Source organism: Bubalus kerabau, chromosome 9 (assembly GCF_029407905.1).
Source record: "Bubalus kerabau isolate K-KA32 ecotype Philippines breed swamp buffalo chromosome 9, PCC_UOA_SB_1v2, whole genome shotgun sequence".
Taxonomy (NCBI): Eukaryota; Metazoa; Chordata; class Mammalia; order Artiodactyla; family Bovidae; genus Bubalus; species Bubalus kerabau.
In genome coordinates, this window is record NC_073632.1 from 48,561,846 (window position 1) to 48,582,017 (window position 20,172).

Sequence of the window (20,172 nt, forward strand, 5' to 3'; positions counted from 1 at the left end):
AATATGATGAAAAATTAGCAGACATTTTCAACAAATAGCCTCCCTATTTCTCCATGTGCAAAATCCACCTCTCCACCAAAGCAAACAAATAAGTAATACATTTTGAAAAGGGATTCTAAAGTTTGAAGAAAAACTGACTGATCCCAAGTGCTACTTATACCTCTGGAGGGAAACAGCTGATCAAGAGGGCCAGAGGTCCAAAGATACATGTGACATAATTATCACCATCACAATCTTTTCTGGGAAGTATCCTCTGACCAAATATTATTCCCATTTGGGAAAAAATATTAATACATAGAAAGTAATTTTATTATTATCTGTTGACATTTTTAATGCTTCTTTCTTTAACAGGATGATATGATTGCTAAAAGAAGGGCTGAACTTATAACAGAGAGAGAAAAAAGGAGGAAAGGAGGGGTGGTAAGTAAATAAAATTGCTTTTTTCAAAAAATAAAATGGACACATACACACACAAACACCCACACATATATAAAATATATATTTTACATATATAAAATATATATTTTACATATATATATATAAAATCTCAAGCATATAAAATGAAAAGATGCACAGTAGTCTTTTTTAATTTTTATTTTATATTGGAGTGCAGTTGATTTACAGTGTTATGTTAATATCAGGTATACAGCAAAGTGATTCAGATATACATATACATATACCTATTCCTTTTCAGATTCTTTTGCCATATAGTTTATTACAGAGTATTGAGTAGAGTTTTCTGTGCTATATAGTAGGCCCTTGTTGATTATCTATCTTATATATAATAGTATGTATCTGTTAATCCCAACCTCCTAATTTATCCCTCCTCTGACCTTTCTACTTTGGTAACCATAAGTTTGTTTCCTAAATCTGTGAGTCTTTTCTGTTTTGTAAAGAAGTTCAGTTGTATCACTTTTTAGATTCCACATATAAATGATATGATATTTATCTTTCTCTGATTTATTTCACTTAATGTGATAATCTCTAGGTCCATCTATGTTGCTGCAAATGGCATTATTTCATTCTTTTTTATGGCTGAGTAATATTCTACTGTATTTATGTACCATATTTTCTTTATCCATTCATCTGTCGATGGACGATTAGGTTGCTTCCACGCCTTGGCTATTGTAAATTGCACTGCAGTGAACACTAGAGTGCATGTAGCTTTTTAAATTTTGGTTTTCTCCAGCTATATGCCAAGGAGTGGGATTGCTGGGTCATATGGTAGTTCTATTTTCAGCTTTTTAAGGCACCTCCGTTTTGTTCTCCATAGTAGTTGTACCAATTTACATTCCTACCAACAGTGTAGGAGGGTCCCCTTTTCTCCACACCCTGTCTAGCATTTATTGTTTGTAGACTTTTTGATGATGGCCATTCTGACTGGGGCTTCCTGGTAGCTCAGCTGGTAAAGAATCTGCCTGTAGTGCAAGAGACCCCAGTTCAATACCTGGGTCAGGAAGATCCCCTTTAGAAGGGATAGGCTACCCACTCCAGTATTCTGGGGCTTCCCCGGTGGCTTAGATGGTAAAGAATCTACCTGCAATGTGGGAGACCTGGGTTTAATCCCTGGGTTGGGAAGATCCCCTGGAAGAGGGCATGGCAACCCACTCCAGTATTCTTGCATGGAGAATCCCCATGGACAGAGGAGCCTAGGGGGCTACAGTCCATGGAGGTTGCAAAGTCGGATGCGACTAAGCACAGCACAGCACATTCTGCCTGTTTTGAGGTGATACCTCAGTGTAGTTTTGATTTGCATTTCTCTAATAATTCGTGATATTGAGCATCAAAATGATGCATAGAAGTCTTGAAGCAAATATCAAGTTTATATACTAGTACTTAGATTATGTATCATTTCTTATACTTCTGGTATTTTATAACTGCTTACAATGAACTTTTATTATTTTTATGATAAGAAAAATGAACACTTTTAAAGGAAAGGAAATCACTAAAGATGTTTAAACAATCTAATACAAAATATAATAATACTACATTAAATTATGTTTCTCACGGATTTTCTTTTGTGCTTTTCACACTTCAGTCCAAGTCACAGGGAGATAGGCTGAGAGAATGGGAATAAGGTCTAGACCGAGAACTTATGAAGTTGTGGTCTTCTCTGGTAGCTCAGATGGTAAAGAATCCACCTGCAGAACAGGAGACCCAAGTTTGATCTGTGGGCTGGGAAGATTCCCTGGAGAAGGGCATGGCTACCCATTCCAGTATTCTTGCCTGGAGAAGCCTGGTAAGCTACAGTCTGTGGGGTTACAAACAGTCAGACATGACTGAGTGACTAACACACACACACACACACACACACAGTAAAGTTGTGCTGGAGCTAAAATGCTGATTACATTGAGATAAAGAATGGAATGAGGCAGAGCCTGTGGACAGAGTCACATACTCTGCAGAATGTTCAATATGGTTCCTCTTTTCCATCTGCTGGTTTTTTTAAAAAAGAGAAACCTGGAAGATCATGGATTTTGTTTTATTTAGACAGAAGCTAGTCCCAAGTTGACCTACCTGACCCAAATGCTACAGCCAAGCAACTCAGAGGTGCCAAAGTTAAAGAGGAGGCAGAGTAGACAAGCTTGTTCTGTAAAGGACTTAAAGCTCCTGTTTATATAATCAGCTTACCAGTGCCCTGGTAACCAAGACAAAAGATAAGATAGCCCCTGCCTTCTTCCATTTCCTTCTGGCTTCAGCACCCTTATAATATCTTCTCAGGGCTGACCCTCCTGTAATCTGATTTCCATCTGTTCAAAAATAGTCAAGAAAGGGAAGGAGAAAAGAGAAATAACAGAAAATATGACTTGCTGCATGAGCAACCATGTATCCCCACTCCCACCCCCCGCCAATATGCTTATGTTGTACAGAAGACTGTTGATACAGTAAAACTGTAACTGTAAATCAAAACTATGCAGAAGAAGGATTGAAACAGTCATTTCTTTGTCTAAAATATTTATCAGTTCAATTCAGTTCAGTCGCTCAGTCGTGTCCGACTCTGCGACCCCATGAATTGCAGCACACCAGGCCTGCCTGTCCATCACCAACTCCCAGAGTTCACTCAAACTCACGTCCATCGAGTTGGTGATGCCATCCAACCATCTCATCCTCTGTCGTCCCCTTCTCCTCCTGCCCCCAATTCCTCCCAGCATCAGAGTCTTTTCCAATGAGTCAACTCTTCGCATGAGGTGGCCAAAGTACTGGAGTTTCAGCTTTAGCATCATTCCTTCCAAAGAACACCCAGGGCTGATCTCCTTTAGGATTGACAGGTATGATCTCCTTGCAGTCCAAGGGACTCTCAAAAGAGTCTTCTCCAACACCACAGTTCAAAAGCATCAATTCTTCAACGCTCAGCTTTCTTCACAGTCCAACTCTCACATCCACACATGACTACTGGAAAAACCATAGCCTTGACTAGACAGACCTTGTTGGCAAAATAATGTCTCTGCTTTTCAATATGCTATCTAGGTTGGTCATAACTTTTCTTCCAAGGAGTAAGCGTCTTTTAATTTCATGGCTGCAATCACCATCAGCAGTGATTTTGGAGCCCAAAATATAGTCTGACACTGTTTCCACTGTTTCCCCATCTAGTTCCCATGAAGTGATGGGACTGGATGCCGTGATCTTTGTTTTCTGAATGTTGAGCTTTAGGCCAACCTTTTCACTCTCCTCTTTCACTTTCATCAAGAGGCTTTTTAGTTCCTCTTCACTTCCTGCCATAAGGGTGGTGTCATCTGCATATCTGAGGTTATTGATATTTCTCCCGGCAATCTTAATTCCAGCTTGTGCTTCCTCCAGCCCAGCATTTCTCATGATGTACTCTGCATAGAAGTTAAATAAACAGGGTGACAATATACAGCCTTGACGTACTCCTTTTCCTATTTGGAACCAGTCTGTTGTTCCATGTCCAGTTCTAACTGTTGCTTCCTGACCTGCATACAAATTTCTCAAGAGGCCAGTCAGGTGGTCTGGTATTCCCATCTCTTTCAGAATGTTCCACAGTTTATTGTGATCTACACAGTCAAAGGCTTTGGCATAGTCAATAAAGCAGAAAGAGATGTTTTTCTGGACCTCTCTTGCTTTTTCGATGATCCAGCGGATGTTGGCAATTTGATCTCTGGTTCCTCTGCCTTTTCTAAAACCAGCTTGAACATCTGGAAGTTCACGGTTCACGTATTAAGCCCACCCAATGTTTTTAAAAACTTCAAATATTGTAGTTTTTATTTCTAAACTTTCAATTTGGTTTGTTTTTATATTTTTTTATTTCCATCATGAAATTTCCTATATTTTCACTTCTTTTTCCTTTTCCTCATTGATCCCAGTGATAATAACTGTGATAAAGTTCTCAGCTGGCAACTCTAACACCTGAACTGAGTATTTAATGATTATCTTTCTTATGAGAATGGGTCACATCTCATGAGCCTTTATAGTTTCAGTAATTTTGGATTATATCCTAGAATTGTGAATGTTATATTGTGGGGATTCTGGATTCTGTTGTATGCCTTCAAAGAGGGATGGTGTTATTGTTTTAGCAGACAATTAACTTGGTGAGACTAAACCTGCAAACTCTGTCATGCCTACGAATGGGCAGCAGTTCTGTTTATACTGTTGTAAACAGCCAATATGTGTGGGGTTTTCAGAGATTAGCCAGAGACTTGGATAATCTTTGTGAACTGATTTGTATATCCTTTGTTGGCTCTCTCAACTCTAAAGTTTTTTCTCACTCTCCAGTCCCCTGGTTGTGGCTCTCTCCCCCTGCTTGCTCCAACTGAAAGTGCTGACTCAAAAAGAATTGCACAACATGAGAATTGTGAGTTAAGTTGTATTTAGGGTAAAATGAGGAGAATAGCCTCAGATACTCTGAGAAACTGCCCCAAAGAGGTAAGGGGCAAGGCCAGTATATATGTGATTTTGGTGAAGGGGGAGTACATGCAATAAAGCACATATTTTTACAGAAGTTTCTGCTAGTCTCATGGCTACTACTAGTCAAAAGGAGCAGACATCACCATGAAGGATTTTAGTGTTTTTCTAATTATGAGGAGATGCAATAATTGGGCTCATAAAATCATCTCCTGAATATATCTAACTATCTGAAGACCTGTTCTGATAGTTTTTTCCAAAGCACAGAGTGCCTCATTTGTGGTGTTGAAGATCAGCAGCTGTAGCAGCTCATAATTTACTCCTTTTAGAAGTAGATGGTAAGTGCCAAGTCACCTTTTGTAGGTGACAAAAGACAGAGCTTTCTATCACAAACAAGTTGGAAGACCTATTAGGTAGAGCTGGCGAGGTGAGCACAGGTCATCAGAAGCTAAGATGTCCCAGCTTGCAGTGTGGACTCACCCCACCATACTTCCCATGTTCCTTAGCAAATCAAATTTCACCATAAAAAAATGTCAAAATACAAGAAAAAGGAAAAAGTAGTCAGAGAACCAAATGACTTTCAAAATTCAAACAAAAAATAACAAGAACTGAGAAGCATAGTCCCAACACCAAACATCTGTTGTAGTCCCAACAGAAGTCTCTCCTTCTGGGGAGAGAAAAGCCTGGGCACAGAGCAAGGAAGGGCCCTTATCTTTTCATCTTCCTCTCAGCCCTTACAAGTCCAAATCCCAGCTGCAGACTCTTTTCAAGGAAGCAGGGTCTCATCAGTTAGAAAGATTCAGTTCAGTCCAGTTCAGTCGCTCAGTCATGTTCAACTCTTTGCGACCCCATGGACTGCAGCATGCCAGGCTTCCCTGTCCATCACCAACTCGCAGAGCTTTCTCAAACTCATGTCTGTTGAGTCGGTGATGCCATCCAACCATCTCATCTTCTGTTGTCCCCTTCTCCTTCTGCCTTCAATCTTTCCCAGTATCAGGGTCTTTTCCAGTGAGTCACTTCTTCCCATCAGGTGGCCAAATTATTGGAGTTTCAGCCTCAGCATCAGTCCTTCCAATGAATATTCAGGACTGATTTCCTTTAGGATGGACTGGCCTGATCTCCTTGCAGTCCAAGAGACTCTCGAGAGTCTTCTCCAACATCGCAGTTTAAAACCATCAGTTCTTTGGCATTCAGCTTTCTTTATGGTTCAACTCTCATATCCATACATGACTACTAGAAAAACCATAGCTTTGACTAGACAGACCTTTTTTGGCAAAGTAATGTCTCTGCTTTTTAATATGCTATCTAGGTTGGTCATAGCTTTTCTTCCAAGGAGCAAGCGTCTTTTAATTTCATTTCTGCAGTCACCATCTGTGGTGATTTTGGAGTCCAAGAAAATAAAGGCTCTCACCGTTTCCATTGTTTCCCCTCTATTTGCCATGAAGTGATGGGACCAGATGCCCTGATCTTAGTTTTCTGAATTCTGAGCTTTAAGCCAACTTTTTCACTCTCCTCTTTCACTTTCATCAAGTGGCTCTTTAGTTAGAATGATTCAGTTCAGTTCAGTCGCTCAGTCGTGTCCGACTCTTTGTGACCCCATGAATCGCAGCATGCCAGGCCTCCCTGTCCAACACCAACTCCTGGAGTTCACTGAGACTCACGTCCATCGAGTCAGTGATGCCATCCAGCCATCTCATCCTCTGTCGTCCCCTTCTCCTCTTGCCCCCAATCCCTCCCAGCATCAGAGTCTTTTCCAGTGAGTCAACTCTTTGCATGAGGTGGCCAAAGTACTGGAGTTTCAGCTTCAGCATCATTCCCTCCAAAGAAATCCCAGGGCTGATCTCCTTCAGAATGGACTGATTGGATCTCCTTGCAGTCCAGGGGACTCTCAGGAGTCTTTTCCAACACCACAGTTCAAAAGCATCAGTTCTTCAGCGCTCAGCTTTCTTCACAGTCCAACTCTCCCATCCATACATGACCACTGGAAAAACCATAGCCTTGACTAGATGGACCTTGTTGGCAAAGTAATGTCTCTGCTTTTGAATATGCTATCTAGGTTGGTCATAACTTTTCTTCCAAGGAGTAAGTGTCTTTTAATTTCATGGCTGCAGTCACCATCTGCAGTGATTTTGGAGCCCCAAAAAATAAAGTCTGACACTGTTTCCCCATCTAGTTCCCATGAAGTGATGGGACCAGATGCATGATCTTCGTTTTCTGAATGTTGAGCTTTAAGCCAACTTTTTCACTCTCCACTTTCACTTTCATCAAGAGGCTTTTTAGTTCCTCTTCACTTTCTGCCATAAGGGTGGTGTCATCTGCATATCTGAGGTTATTGATATTTCTCCCGGCAATCTTGATTCCAGCTTGTGCTTCTTCCAGCCCAGTGTTTCTCATGATGTACTCTGCATATAAGTTAAATAAACAGGGTGACAATATACGGCAGAGGAACCAGAGATCAAATTGCCAACATCTGCTGGATCATGGAAAAAGCAAGAGAGTTCCAGAAAAACATCTATTTCTGCTTTATTGACTATGCCAAAGCCTTTGACTGTGTGGATCACAATAAACTGTGAAAAATTCTGAAAGAGATGGGAATACCAGACCACCTGACCTGCCTCTTGAGAAACCTATATGCAGGTCAGGAAGCAACAGTTAGAACTGGACATGGAACAACAAACTGGTTCCAAATAGTTAGAATGATCAGGAAACATCAAATTAATCAGAAGAGTGCAGGCAAGAGATAACGAGAGGGCAAACAGTAGAGCAGGACTAGAAAGAGGAAAGAGCTTAAGTATTCCATCTTCGGAAATGCGATGTGCAATAATGGGGAGTGAGGAGCTGAGGTAACTCCCAGGTTTCTGACTGGAAGGCAGTTTTCCAGTTGGGTGGGACAAGGACTACTTCAGGGCAACATGCCAGGAGACAGTGCAGGAGAATCAATACGATAGGATTCAGTTTTATGCAAATTGAACCACAGCACTTAAAGCCTATACAACACCACTTAGTATCAATATCCTGTCACAGTCTTTAATAATCATTTATCTGTTATTCTTGTGTCCTCAGATAAGCTACAGCCTCCTCAGGGGCATGTACTATTCTATTAGAACAGTGCTTTATACAAAATGACAATAATATAATAGTTATAATAACATAATAATAGGAATAATAGCTATCATTTGCATGCTTACCAGACAGTTTTCTAAGGGCTTTGCATGTATGAACTTATTTAACTCTGCCAACAATCATGTGAGGGAGGTCCTTTCGTTATTCTTGTTTTATAGATGAGGAAACTGATCTTGTCCAAGCTAACATAGGTTGGAGTGATTTATACTCTTTGAGTTGCATGGAACTTTGTTGCTAAAGACCATGAAAAGCACGTAATGTTCTGATGACCATATATAGCATTAAGTGTTAGAAGCTAATATCTTGTCTGTGTATTTATCTAGGGATCACTGTGGTGTTAGTCTTGAAGGCATTACATTTCTGGGTACCAGATATTTGAAATTTTACTGTATCAGTTGATGAATGTTGCATACCACACTAACCAATATCCACTTATTCCAGAATATCCCAGATGATTAGTTAGCCGTGACATTTGTTTCATATTTCAGTTTTATAACAAAGAGGAATATTTTCTTCCTTAGACTGTTAGAGAAGATGAAGACATGAGTGAAGAAGAACCTGATAACAATGAAGATGATATTGATAACATTCTCGAAGACGAATTTCCAAAAGATGAGGAAGTGATGAGTGAGGAAGAGGAAGAGCAGGAAATTGATGCTCTCGAACGCCTGAGGGGTGAACTCGGAGAAAAATTTGAAGCAGATATGAATAATTTACAAATAATACAGGTTATTACTTTTTCATAATTCAAAAATTAACATTTGAGAAGGAAACAAAAAAATTTGGTTTATTCCTTGGTTTCTTTTTAACATTTCAAAAGAAATGTATATTTTTAGGGGTTAAGTCCCTCAGTACCACTTACAATTATAAAAACTAGTTAATAAATCAAGGGCAACACGGAAACCACATAGGGTCAAAAGTTTTAGCTACCACCACAGAGTCACCTGGAAGTTTAAAAGTATTTGTTTTCTAGACTGAAGTACTCTATGCACTGTGACTGAATACTACCAGCCTCCTTCCCACTAAAAATATTTGGTTTTATGATTTTTCTGATCAGGAAGAATTTGAGAAGTTTTTGATTCCAGTAATTCTCATTAATGGATCTCGGAAAATCCACATTGTCCAATACACATTGAATACAAAACTGAAACCACTAGTAGAGAATCGTGCAAGCATTTTTGAGAAATGTTATCCAATATCATCACGCCTTGCCCAGAAAATGCTCAGCTTTACCTACAAGTATATAAGCTCATTCGGCTACTGGGACCCTGTAAAGGTAATATCAGCAAATGCATCTGAAACTCACGTTTCTTCTTTTATTTCTTTTTGAAGTATGTCTAAGAAGACGACAGCGGATAATTTTTAAAAACTGTAAGCATTATACAGTATTCTTAAATAGCTATAAAAATATGTGTTGTTGTTTTGCCTTTCTGAAGTAGGAGAAGTACTTGAAGGGTTTAAATTCCTTTTATCTATTTCTATAGAGATAATTCAGATCCAACTTGGTTCTAACTCTGCAGCGGAGGAAGTTCGTAGTAGAAATATTTTCAAACTAGACATCTAGTGAGCTGAGCTTCAGCACTAATTTGCTATCTAGTTTTAGGCAAGCCATTTAAATTCTTTGATTCTGTTTCCTCACCTGTAAAGTGGGAGAATGCCATCAGGCCAATGTGATCAAATGCAAGAATATGAAGTCCTCTGGAAAGTGAGATATCAAACAAAATGTGCCTTTAATGTTCAACACAAGCTTACTGCCAAGTAGAATATTTTTATGTAGTGTGGACAAACATATTTGATGTAATTGGAATTCAGTGACTTCAAATGTGGGATGCTTTTCAACAAGTTTTAAATAAGAACCTTCTAGCTGCTGTTCCAGTCCCTGGGAGCAGAGCAGTGAACAAAACAGGCAAGGTTCCTTTTGTCATGGGCTTTATATGATAGCTGGTTTGGAGAGGATGAACAGGCAATACATGAGTAAACAAATAGGTTCTAGTCAGGTTGTAATAAGTGCTAGAAAGACAGTAAAGAAATGCCTTGTAAAGGTACACCGACCCTCTCGACCCCTGCACCTTCCTATTTCCGTCAGTGAAGTAGCACAGTAGTAGAGTGGAGAAGACATGGCTTCCGGAGTCAGACTGCCTGAGTTGAAAACCACGGCTTCCTAGCTAAGTGACCTTGGACAAATTACTGAACCTCTCTGAGCCATTCCCATTTGCACAATGGGAATAAGAATAGTTCCTACCTCACAATATTATTACAATTATTAAATCAGTTAGCTATTGGAAAGTGCTTGCAACCATGCGTGGTTTCTTGTGAGTGCTCAATTAACATAAGCTGTTATTATTAATGGGCTTCCCTTGTGGCTCAGCTGGTAAAGAACCCACCTGCAATGCTGTTATTCATATATGTTCATTACATATTGGTGGTTGAGTAGCTAAGTTGTGTCTGACTCTTGAGAACCCATGGGCTATAGCCTGCTAGGTTTCTTTGTCCATGGGATTCTCCAGGCAAGAATACTGGAGTGGATTGCCATTTCCTTCTCCAGGGGATCTTCCTGACCCAGGAATCAAACCCAGGTCTCCTGTATTGCAGTAGATATGTATATAATATGTATATTAAATTATATAATACATATATAAAATATGTTACATAAGTAGCTCAGTTGGTAAAGAATCCACCTGCAATGCAGGAAGCCCCAGTTCTATTCCTGAGTCAGGAAGATCCCCTGGAGAAGGGATAGGCTATCCACTCCAGTATTCTTGGGCTTCCCTTGTGGCTCAGCTGATAAAGAATCCATCTGCAATGCAGGAGACCTGGGTTTGATCCCTGGGTTGGAAAGTTCTGCTGGTCAAAGGAAAAGTTAACCACTCTAGTATTCTGGCCTAGAGAATTCCGTGGACTGTATAGTTCATGGGGTTGCAAAGAGTTGGACACGACTGAGTGACTTTCACTTTTACTTCATAATATGCATGTAAAATATGTATATAAAATTACATGTATGTAATTTTACATGGATGTAAAATTACATGTATGTATAAATACATACATTATAATAGTATAAATACATTATAATAACAATATATATAATATATACATAATATAAATATTATATATTATATATTATATATGTTTTATATATATAACATATATAATAACAAAATATACAACAATAGTATAAATTATAACATTATAACAGTATACACACAACATTATAATAACAATGTTGTTATTAATATGTATTACTCTTATTGGTCACTGATAAAAAACATTTTGGAGTAAAGGATCCAAAATAGAGTGATATGCATATTACTTGAAACCTTCTTGGTTGATACTGATACAGTCATTTTCAGTTCTACTTAATTGTGATATTAATATCTTCTTTACCTTAACCATAAGGGTGTCAAGAGAAATCTTTTAAATATCGTGCTAAAATATAGAAACATTATGACAAGTCCCTCCATAAATAATCAGATAAAGTTAAGCATGTATTAGGGTCATTTAGAAAACTTTTGAAAAATAGTCACACCCTAACTGTCTCTTTGAGATGGGCAAGAGAGGGGAAGAAGCAGGCCAAGTCCGAACCCTATTCAAGGGCCTATGTCTGAACATAATTAGGACTGCACAAAAATGTCTTGTGAGTAAATGAGTGCATGGTCATAGGAAGGCTTTAAGCATATAAATAATCATTTTTCAGGGCTGTTGGGAATCTTTCCAGGTCCTGACAATTTGATGTTTCAGATTTGATGACACCTTGGGTATTCTGACCTATAGAAGAGAAAGATACATTGTAGATATTTTGGGAAATAGCAGAAACCATTGCAAGAATTCATAGTTAATTTGGGAATTTGAAATGGAATCATTAAGCTTTCAGCTTTTCTTTTACTACCAAATATAAGAAATAGAGCAGACATTCCCACCCCATCCCTAGCTTCTAGGGATAAGCTTCTTCTTATCAATAGCATTTACACTCAGCCATAAACATCACTCCAGCCCCAAAAATGATGATGCTGATAACTCCATTTACCTGTGACAACTGACCTGGTGTAACGCTAGGTGTGTGTGTTAGTCGCTCAGTCATGTCCAGCTCTTTGCAACCCCATGGACTGTAGCCCACCAGGCTCCTCTGTCCATGGAATTCTCTACTCTAACTCCTCTGTCCATGGAATACTCTAACTCTAGGGGAGAAGCAATATTACTATACCATTTCCCACCTACCCTGTCAAGTCCAGGGATGACTGATGCTGGGCCATCTGATGATATAAAAAAGATATCCATTAATTACCCATTTATCATCATTACCCATGCAAAGATGTGGGACCAGTCCTTCCTCTCCATTCCATACCAACAAGTTAGGCTGCTGTTTTGGTGTATTTTTCCCTTTTGTGGCCACTATTCATATTTATGTGAGTGGGATTTGTCTGTATAAAAATGTAAAAGAGAAGTCAGTGAGATTCATCTGACCAGTATACTCCTAAAGATATCCCAGGACTCTACCTGCCATATTGGGATACCATGCTGCCATATTGGAATACCACATACTTTAGCCTATCCATGCTGTCTTACTGGAATGACATCTTTGGACAGCATATTAGAATTCTGTATTAGTCTGCATATGTTACCATATTGGAATACCACAGACTTTGTGACTTAGATGACAGAAATGTATTTTCTTACTGCTCTGGAGGCTGGAGTCCAAGATCATGTTGCCAGCAGGGGTGGTTTTTCTGGTGTGTCTCACTGTGGCCATTCCTCACTGGGTCCTCAATGCTTTTCCTTTGTGCTCGTGCACTCCTGGTGTCTCTCTTCTAAGAACCCCAGTTCTCTTAGATTAGAGCCCCATTCTATAACCTCATTTAACCTTTGTCATCTCCTTAAAGGTCCTGTCTCCAAATATAGTCACTTTGAGAGTTAGGGCTTCAAACCATGATTTTAGGAGGGCACATTTCAATACACTACACCACCTTAGGAATGGACCTGTTTGTGAAGATAAATTGGCCCATGACTATATCCAAACACCTTTACACTCCTTGGCAGAAACATTCAGTACACACTAAACACATTATAAAGGAAGTAGAACTATAATTGTCAGAAACTGAAACCCATTAAAGAAAAACATTTATTGCATGTGAGTGTAAAATAACTTGTTCTTTTTACACAGTTTTTTAATACCAATATTCAATTATAATTAGTTTTCTTGTTCTATAAGAAAGATTTTACAAATTTGTTCTTAGAAATATATTTTGGGGAAATGCTGTTTAAAATAAGGCTAATTTGTTAATTCAATTGTGTATATATTGCAGCTACATGAAGGAGAGACCATCAAACCAGTTGAAAACTCAGAGAATCCACTTCATCCTGTAATCCATCGTCAGTATATTTATTTTTTATCTAGTAAGGAAACTAAAGAAAAATTTATGAAGAACCCAATCAAATATATCTGCCAACCCAAACCTAAGCCTACTATCCCCATTAGGATTGCAGTTCTGGGGCCTCCAAAATCTGGAAAAACTACAGGTAAGGGTGTGTCTGCCTTTGCTATCCTTAAGCATACAAGAATCTCCTGAAAACGAGAACTATTTTTTTTAAGAAACTATCAAAACTAACTCAGTAAGAGGCAGAACAACTAAGCAGACCAATAACCACCAAAGAGAAGGCATTCAAAAACATAGCCCCACACCAAAACAGGCCACAATCAAATGGTTTTAGAGGGAAATTATGTCAACCTTTCAAAAATTAAAAATTCAAGAGATACTTCCTGTGATTTTATAAGCTTTTCCAGAGCAAGGGAAATAAAAGTAAGCTGTCCAATTTATTTTCAGTTTTTTTAAATTAAGAATATAGTCCATACAATTAAAAAGGTATAAATACAAATTCATTTTTAAGTCAGTATGACCCTGATATAAAAACTAAACAAAGATAATATAAGAAAAGAAATTACAAAGTAATATTATTTATAAATATAGTCAAATAACAGTATATTAAGATTTTATTTGCATAAAAATTATATTTAAAATTTATAAATATAATCTACTGTATTAATAAGTTAAAGAGTGAAAATTCATTATCTTAATCATTGCTGATAAAGGCATTTAGTAAACTATAATGTTTGAATTTTCTATATATTTTTTAAAGCAAGTAGTCCAACAATAGGTGAGTGTGGTATTTCAAAATGACATGATAATCACATGACTAGTGGTTGGTCACAATGAGAATAAAATGGGAAAGGATAGATACCAGAAATATTTAAAAGGAAAACACCAGGACTTAATGACTGATGGCATAGAAAATGAAAGGGAGGGATTAGGTCAAATATTGATTTGTCACCAGAAATAATAAAAGAGAGTTTTGTGTTTTAGCTCTTCAGATGAAAAGTGTATTTTAATGTACATTGACATTCAAAGTAAGATCCTCCAACACAGCAAAAAGTAACATGTATACTGTACAATCAGATTTCTTTGTCTTTGTCAAAGTAGAGGCTAATTTTTCAACAGAATCCCAAATTGTAAAAGTTTGTTTTTATAGCTGAAAAGTAATGGGTCTGACCCTAGTGTTTGTGGCAAAGTTGAGATGAAGGCTTCTGCAGCCCTCACAGGGGCATCCCTCCCAGAGGCCCTAACTGTGGCCAGTTAACCTGCATTCCCCATGGGACCAGGTGAGTCTCAATGTCCTCTACACACGCTGTCTCCAGTGTCCTCTATAACCCTGTCTCCAGACCATGACGAGGCAAGGTTTGTAGACTCCATTAGAGCACACCTGCATTTAACAGTAACTGGAAACCACTGGGCTTCCCAGGCGGCGCTAGTGGTAAATAATCTGCCTGCTGATGCAGGAAACATCAGAGATGGGTTCGATTCCCGGGGTTGAGAAGATCCCCTGGAGGAGGGCATGGCCACCCACTCCAGTATTCTTGCCTGGAGAATCCCCACGGACAGAGGAGCCTGGAGGGCTACAGTCCATAGGATTGCAAAGAGTTAGACACGACTGAGGCAACTGAGCACGCACACACACAGAAGCCTAATCTATGGCCTCACGTAGCAGAAGCAGAGGCTGTGGCCGAGTCCTCTTTCAGCCAGCGGCAACATCTGTGTGCCCTTGGACAAACCATTCCATTTCAGTGGGCTGCAGTTCTTTCACCTGTAAAACTGGAATTTCAGTACCCACTCTACACATTTGATGGAATAGTTGAAAATATCAAATAAAGTCACAGAAGAAATACTGCCTTATAAACTGTAAATTATTAATAAAGTGTCAGATACACCACTATCACCACTATAATTTTTAGAAAATAAATTAAAAAAATTATGTCCTAGAGGCTTGAGTGCACTTAATTGTATAGGGTAAGTTATCCTGATTGCAGCCTGAAGTCATAAGTGTATAGATAGGGAAATGGGTTAACCCAATGACACAAGAACATTGAATTGTTATTTTGGACATAAAAAGACCAAATATTAATAGTACACACAGGATGCCTTATAAAGCTCTCAAATTTTTTGCTACCTTGTACAGAAGGAAAAAAACACTTAAATGGTTTGGTTATGGAAAAACCTAACATAGTTGGCTCATTAACCAGATCTGTCAGCCACATACCTGAAGTGCTAATAATGACTGACCTTTGAATAGTATTAATTCAATGAAGTGAAGTGAAAGTGTTGGTTGCTCAGCCATGTCCGACTCTTTGCAACTCCATGGACTGTAGCCCACCAGGCTCTTCTGTTCATGGAATTCTCTAGTCAAGAATACTGGAGTGGGTAACCGTTCCCTTCTCCAGGGGATCTTCGCGACCCAGGGATTGAACTCGGGTCTCCAACATTGCAGGCAGATTCTTTACCGTCTGAGCCACCACCAGAGAAGCCCATTAATTCAATAAAATGTAGCTATTTTAATTTTTGAAATTTCTTTGAGGAATGTGAAGATTAACTTGCTGTTGTTGTCAGTTAACTAGAATCTGAAACTAAGGTTAACAGATGGGTTTGTGAAACAGAATAAGTTTAAAATTTTAATGTTTTTCAGTTGCCAAAAAGATTTCAAGTGAATATGGCTTAAAGCGTTTGTCGATAGGAGATGCTTTGCGTTATGTATTAAACAACCAACCAGACACAGAGCTGGCACTTATGCTAAATTGGCATCTTCATAAAGGAATGACGGCACCTGATGAACTGGCTATTCAGGCCTTAGAATTATCTCTGATGGGAAGTGTATGTAATACCGCAGGGTAAGTGGGGGCCATAGGGGTGGGAGAGAGTGGGAGGGAGTTAAATCTTTAAGAAATTACTCATTGGAATTAATTAAAATACCTTAAACAGAGTTTAAAGCTCTTGTAAAGGGTGTGTGATCTGCTTCTCAAAGTCTGGGCACCGATATGGTTGTATATTAATAATTTAATTTTTGGTTAGGCTAAAATTTAGCTTAAACACTCACAGGCCAACTTCACTCCCTGCAGCAACTCCTGAGTTGTCCCAAAGTCTCCAGGTTTACACAGTCTATAGGAGATCCATGTGACTTCTATAGCCCAGGAGAACTTCTCACTGCCCAAAGGAGTGATGAAGGTGTGGCCTTCCCCTTCCCCCAGATGGTACTGATCCAATGGAGACAGTCTCTCACCGGTCCAGTCTCTGCACAGGTAGCAGCGCCCCTCCCTTAATGCTGCGTTTGGACAGGAGAGCCCTGTGCTTGAACTGGTCTTCAGTTTACACTCCTCTACTCAACCATGACTTCCCCAGCTCACATCCAGTAGAAAGTAAGTGTGTTAGTCTCTCAGTCGTGTCAGACTTTTTTGCAACCCCATGGGCTGTAACCCTCCAGGCTCCTCTGTCCATGGGATTTCCCAGGCAAGAATACTGGAGTGGATTGCCATTCCCTTCTCCAGGGAATCTTCCTGACCCAGGGATTTAACCCGGGTCTCCTGCATTGCAGGCAGATTCTGAGCCACCAGGGAAGCCCTCAGGGAAACCACCCAGTAGTAAAAGCCCGTAAAACCTAAGGCCCTGCTCTTGAGCTCAGGTCATTGACTTAAAATCTTGCTGAGTCACACAAAGTTGTTTTCTATCAGGAACCTCCTTGCCCTTCCCTACCACTGGTCCTTAATCAAGTCTGTATCAGTTCTCCTAATTCCTGTTATGGTGGGGAGCAGATTCTGGAGTGTCGAGTATCCACCCCCACCCACAACCCAATCCCACCAAACCCCCCCATCCCCCCTGCAGAGAAAGTCCTGGGACTTTCTAGCAAATTGAGTTACCTCCTTCTTGAAATTCAACTTTGCATACAAGAGACCTTACTGAGGGCTACTGTGGACTCACAAAAGTTTTATTTCACTTTAATACCAGGACAGTGACTGCCCAGTCACCCTGAATTTCCCTAATCCCGAGGGCCTCTCAAGTGATTCTTCACAGGACAAAGAAGTTGAGCCATTAAAAAACCAACAATGGCAGCTGCATACATTCTCTAGTTGGCTTTTGGGCTCTGTTAATTTATAGTCCTCTCTGCCATGGGATGTAGGACTAGTTAGTGCCTAAGTCCGGAGAGCACCAAGGTAAGATGAACCAGCCCTTCCTGGTGACTAGCAGCCAGTATGCCCAACTTGGCCCCTCGGAGTCGGTTTCCTGACTTAGAAATTTGCAAATAGCCTTCATTCATCCTGTCAGTTTGCTGATGACACTCTTTAGCTTAGTCTGTTGGACTAACAAATTCTCTATTATTTCTGCCTAGAGGATTGATGGGTCCAGATGGAATGATTCTCTCCAGAGACCACAGGGGTCTCTCACCAGCTCTTCATCTCCCCTTCCACACCCAGCCTCCTTATAGAATTTTACTAGAAAATCAAGTTTAAAACACAATGTTTCCCATATTTGCTTAATCTCTTGCTAAAATACTATTAATTATGCAGGGCTTTTTTAAAATTTTAAAACACTTTAATGTACCTAAAATCTTGATTTACAAGACATCTTATCTTACACTGATCTCTCTGTACAAAAAATTTTACACAATTTGTTACAAAACTACAATATTAAGTAATTCTTCCCATGCCAGGCATTCTATTATAAGGAATGTGAATTAATCTGCTAATTGCTTTACACACTTGATCTACAATCTTTAAGATAAATCTAAGGGTTAAATAGGGCTTCCCTGTTGGCTTAACTGGTAAAGAATTCGCCTGCCAATGCAGGAGACACAAGAGATGCAGGTTCAATCTTGATCCTGGGGTCAGGACGATCCCCTGGAGAAATAAATGGGAACTCGCTCCAGTACTCTTGCCTGGAAAATCCCACGGACAGTGTAACCTGGTGGGCTACAGTCAATGAGGTCGCAAAGAGTTGGACATGACCAAACATGGGCATATACACACAAGGGTTAAATATCATTATTTCACTATTATATTTAGTATTTACTACTTTACTGAAAACTGAGGCTCAGAGAGGTCAGACCCGTTTTCAAATTTAAGTCTGTGTGCCTCTGAAACCTATACTCTTCCCACTGTCTCATGCTTAGACTCAAGTGCTCTGTGCTGTGGTTAGTTGCTCAGTGTTCTGACTCTTTGTGACCCCATGGACTGTAGCCCTCCAGGCTCCACTGTCCATGGCGATTCTCCAGGCAAGAATACTGGAGTGGGTTGCCATGCCCTCCTCCAGGGGATTTTCCCAACCCCGGGATTGAACCCAGGTCTCCTGTATTGCAGACAGATTCTTTACTGTCTGAGCCATCAGGGAAGCCCAAAAATACTGGAGTGGGTAGCCTATTCCTTCTCCAGGGGATCTTCCTGACCCAGGAATTGAACCGGGACCTCTTGCATTGCAGGTGGATTCTTTATCAGCTGAGATGCCAGCGAGGTCCTTCTTCCCACTGTTTCATGCTTAGAATAATAGCACCAATTAAATAACACAAGGTTCAAGGTATTATGTGTAATATCTCTCAAAGTCCATCAAAATCTAGCTCTATGATGCTAAGTATATGAGTCAGAGCTGTGTCTGTATGTATGCAGCCCTCTTCTGGCTCTTGGGCTGACTGGGATTAAAAATACAGAGACAAAGGGAGTTCTCTGGTGACCTAGTGGTTAGGATTCCAAGCTTTCACTGCCAGGGCCCAGGTTCAGTCCCTGGTTGGGGAACTGAGATCCCACAAGCTGCAAAGTACAGCCTCCTAAAAATATATATGTATATATATATAGGAGGGCAAGGTGACAAGGTAAATCAAGTTCCGTAAGGAATGGTATGGGGCTAATCCTAAAGACAGACTTTTTCTGGAAGACAGAAAGGAAGGTCTGAGAGTAAAGAAATCTGGAATTTTAATTTTCATGTTTCTCCTTACTAGTGTTGTCATTGATGGATACCCTGTAACTAAGTATCAAGTGAGTCTCTTAGAAGCTAGGTCAATCATCCCCATGATTATCTTTGAGCTGGATGTGCCTTCCAAAGAGATTTTCAGAAGATTGCTCCTGGAAAAAAAAAAGGAGTCAAGGTAATGTATGTGATGAAAACAATGATAAAAGAGTGAACATTAATCATCCAGAAGAAGCAGCAGGTTTTTGACAGCTTTTTCCATTCCTTTTCTGTTCCTCTCTTAGTTTGCCTTATCCATTGCACAACAGCTCACAGATTATAGCCGTCAAGAACTCAAGGTACCGCAAAAATATTGGTGAGATTAGGCAATATTATGAAGTACAACATCAGAACTGGTATGTGATTGATGGCTTTCACAGCAAATGGTGGATATGGAATGAAGTCATTAAGAAGGTTAAAATGGTGAATAAATACATGCAGATATATATGGAAAGAATAAAAGCAGGTAAGAAGACCTATAACTCTGAAAACAAAAAAATGTGAATTTGAAATCTACGCATGCCTGACTCATGTTGCCATAATTCATTCAATTTGAACATTTGTTCCCTTAATCAGTATTTAATGAGCCTTAGTCAGCATTTTAAATGCATATTATTTCCAAGTTATTGTGGGCATGTACATTTGTTCTAATAAATGACTGCCTCTACTCAAGCTGTCATATACTGAATGTCCATGTGAACCTATTACATAAAACAATACATGGTCTCTCACTAGAAGAGTTTATAATGTTTGAAATGCCACATAAACTAGTTTCAAGAATGGTAGTTATATGAGGGGAGGGGTCTGTGGTGTGACACTTGGCAAAGTTTTGTTTAGGAATCTAGAATTAGTTACTGTGAACTATTTACATAATAAA

The 20,172-nt window shown here is 39.4% G+C and overlaps 1 protein-coding gene across 1 annotated transcript in view; it reads left to right on the forward strand.

Moving 5' to 3' along the window:
* The window catches only part of AK9 (adenylate kinase 9), a 129,635-nt gene that overhangs the window by 97,094 nt on the left and 12,369 nt on the right, over positions 1 to 20,172 (forward strand). Inside the window, exons 27-33 of the mRNA XM_055534737.1 lie at positions 352 to 417; positions 8,505 to 8,711; positions 9,041 to 9,259; positions 13,284 to 13,497; positions 15,994 to 16,195; positions 19,288 to 19,434; positions 19,541 to 19,761. Of these exons, the coding sequence (XP_055390712.1) occupies positions 352 to 417; positions 8,505 to 8,711; positions 9,041 to 9,259; positions 13,284 to 13,497; positions 15,994 to 16,195; positions 19,288 to 19,434; positions 19,541 to 19,761 (1,276 nt within the window). The remainder of the gene's footprint in view (positions 1 to 351; positions 418 to 8,504; positions 8,712 to 9,040; positions 9,260 to 13,283; positions 13,498 to 15,993; positions 16,196 to 19,287; positions 19,435 to 19,540; positions 19,762 to 20,172) is intronic.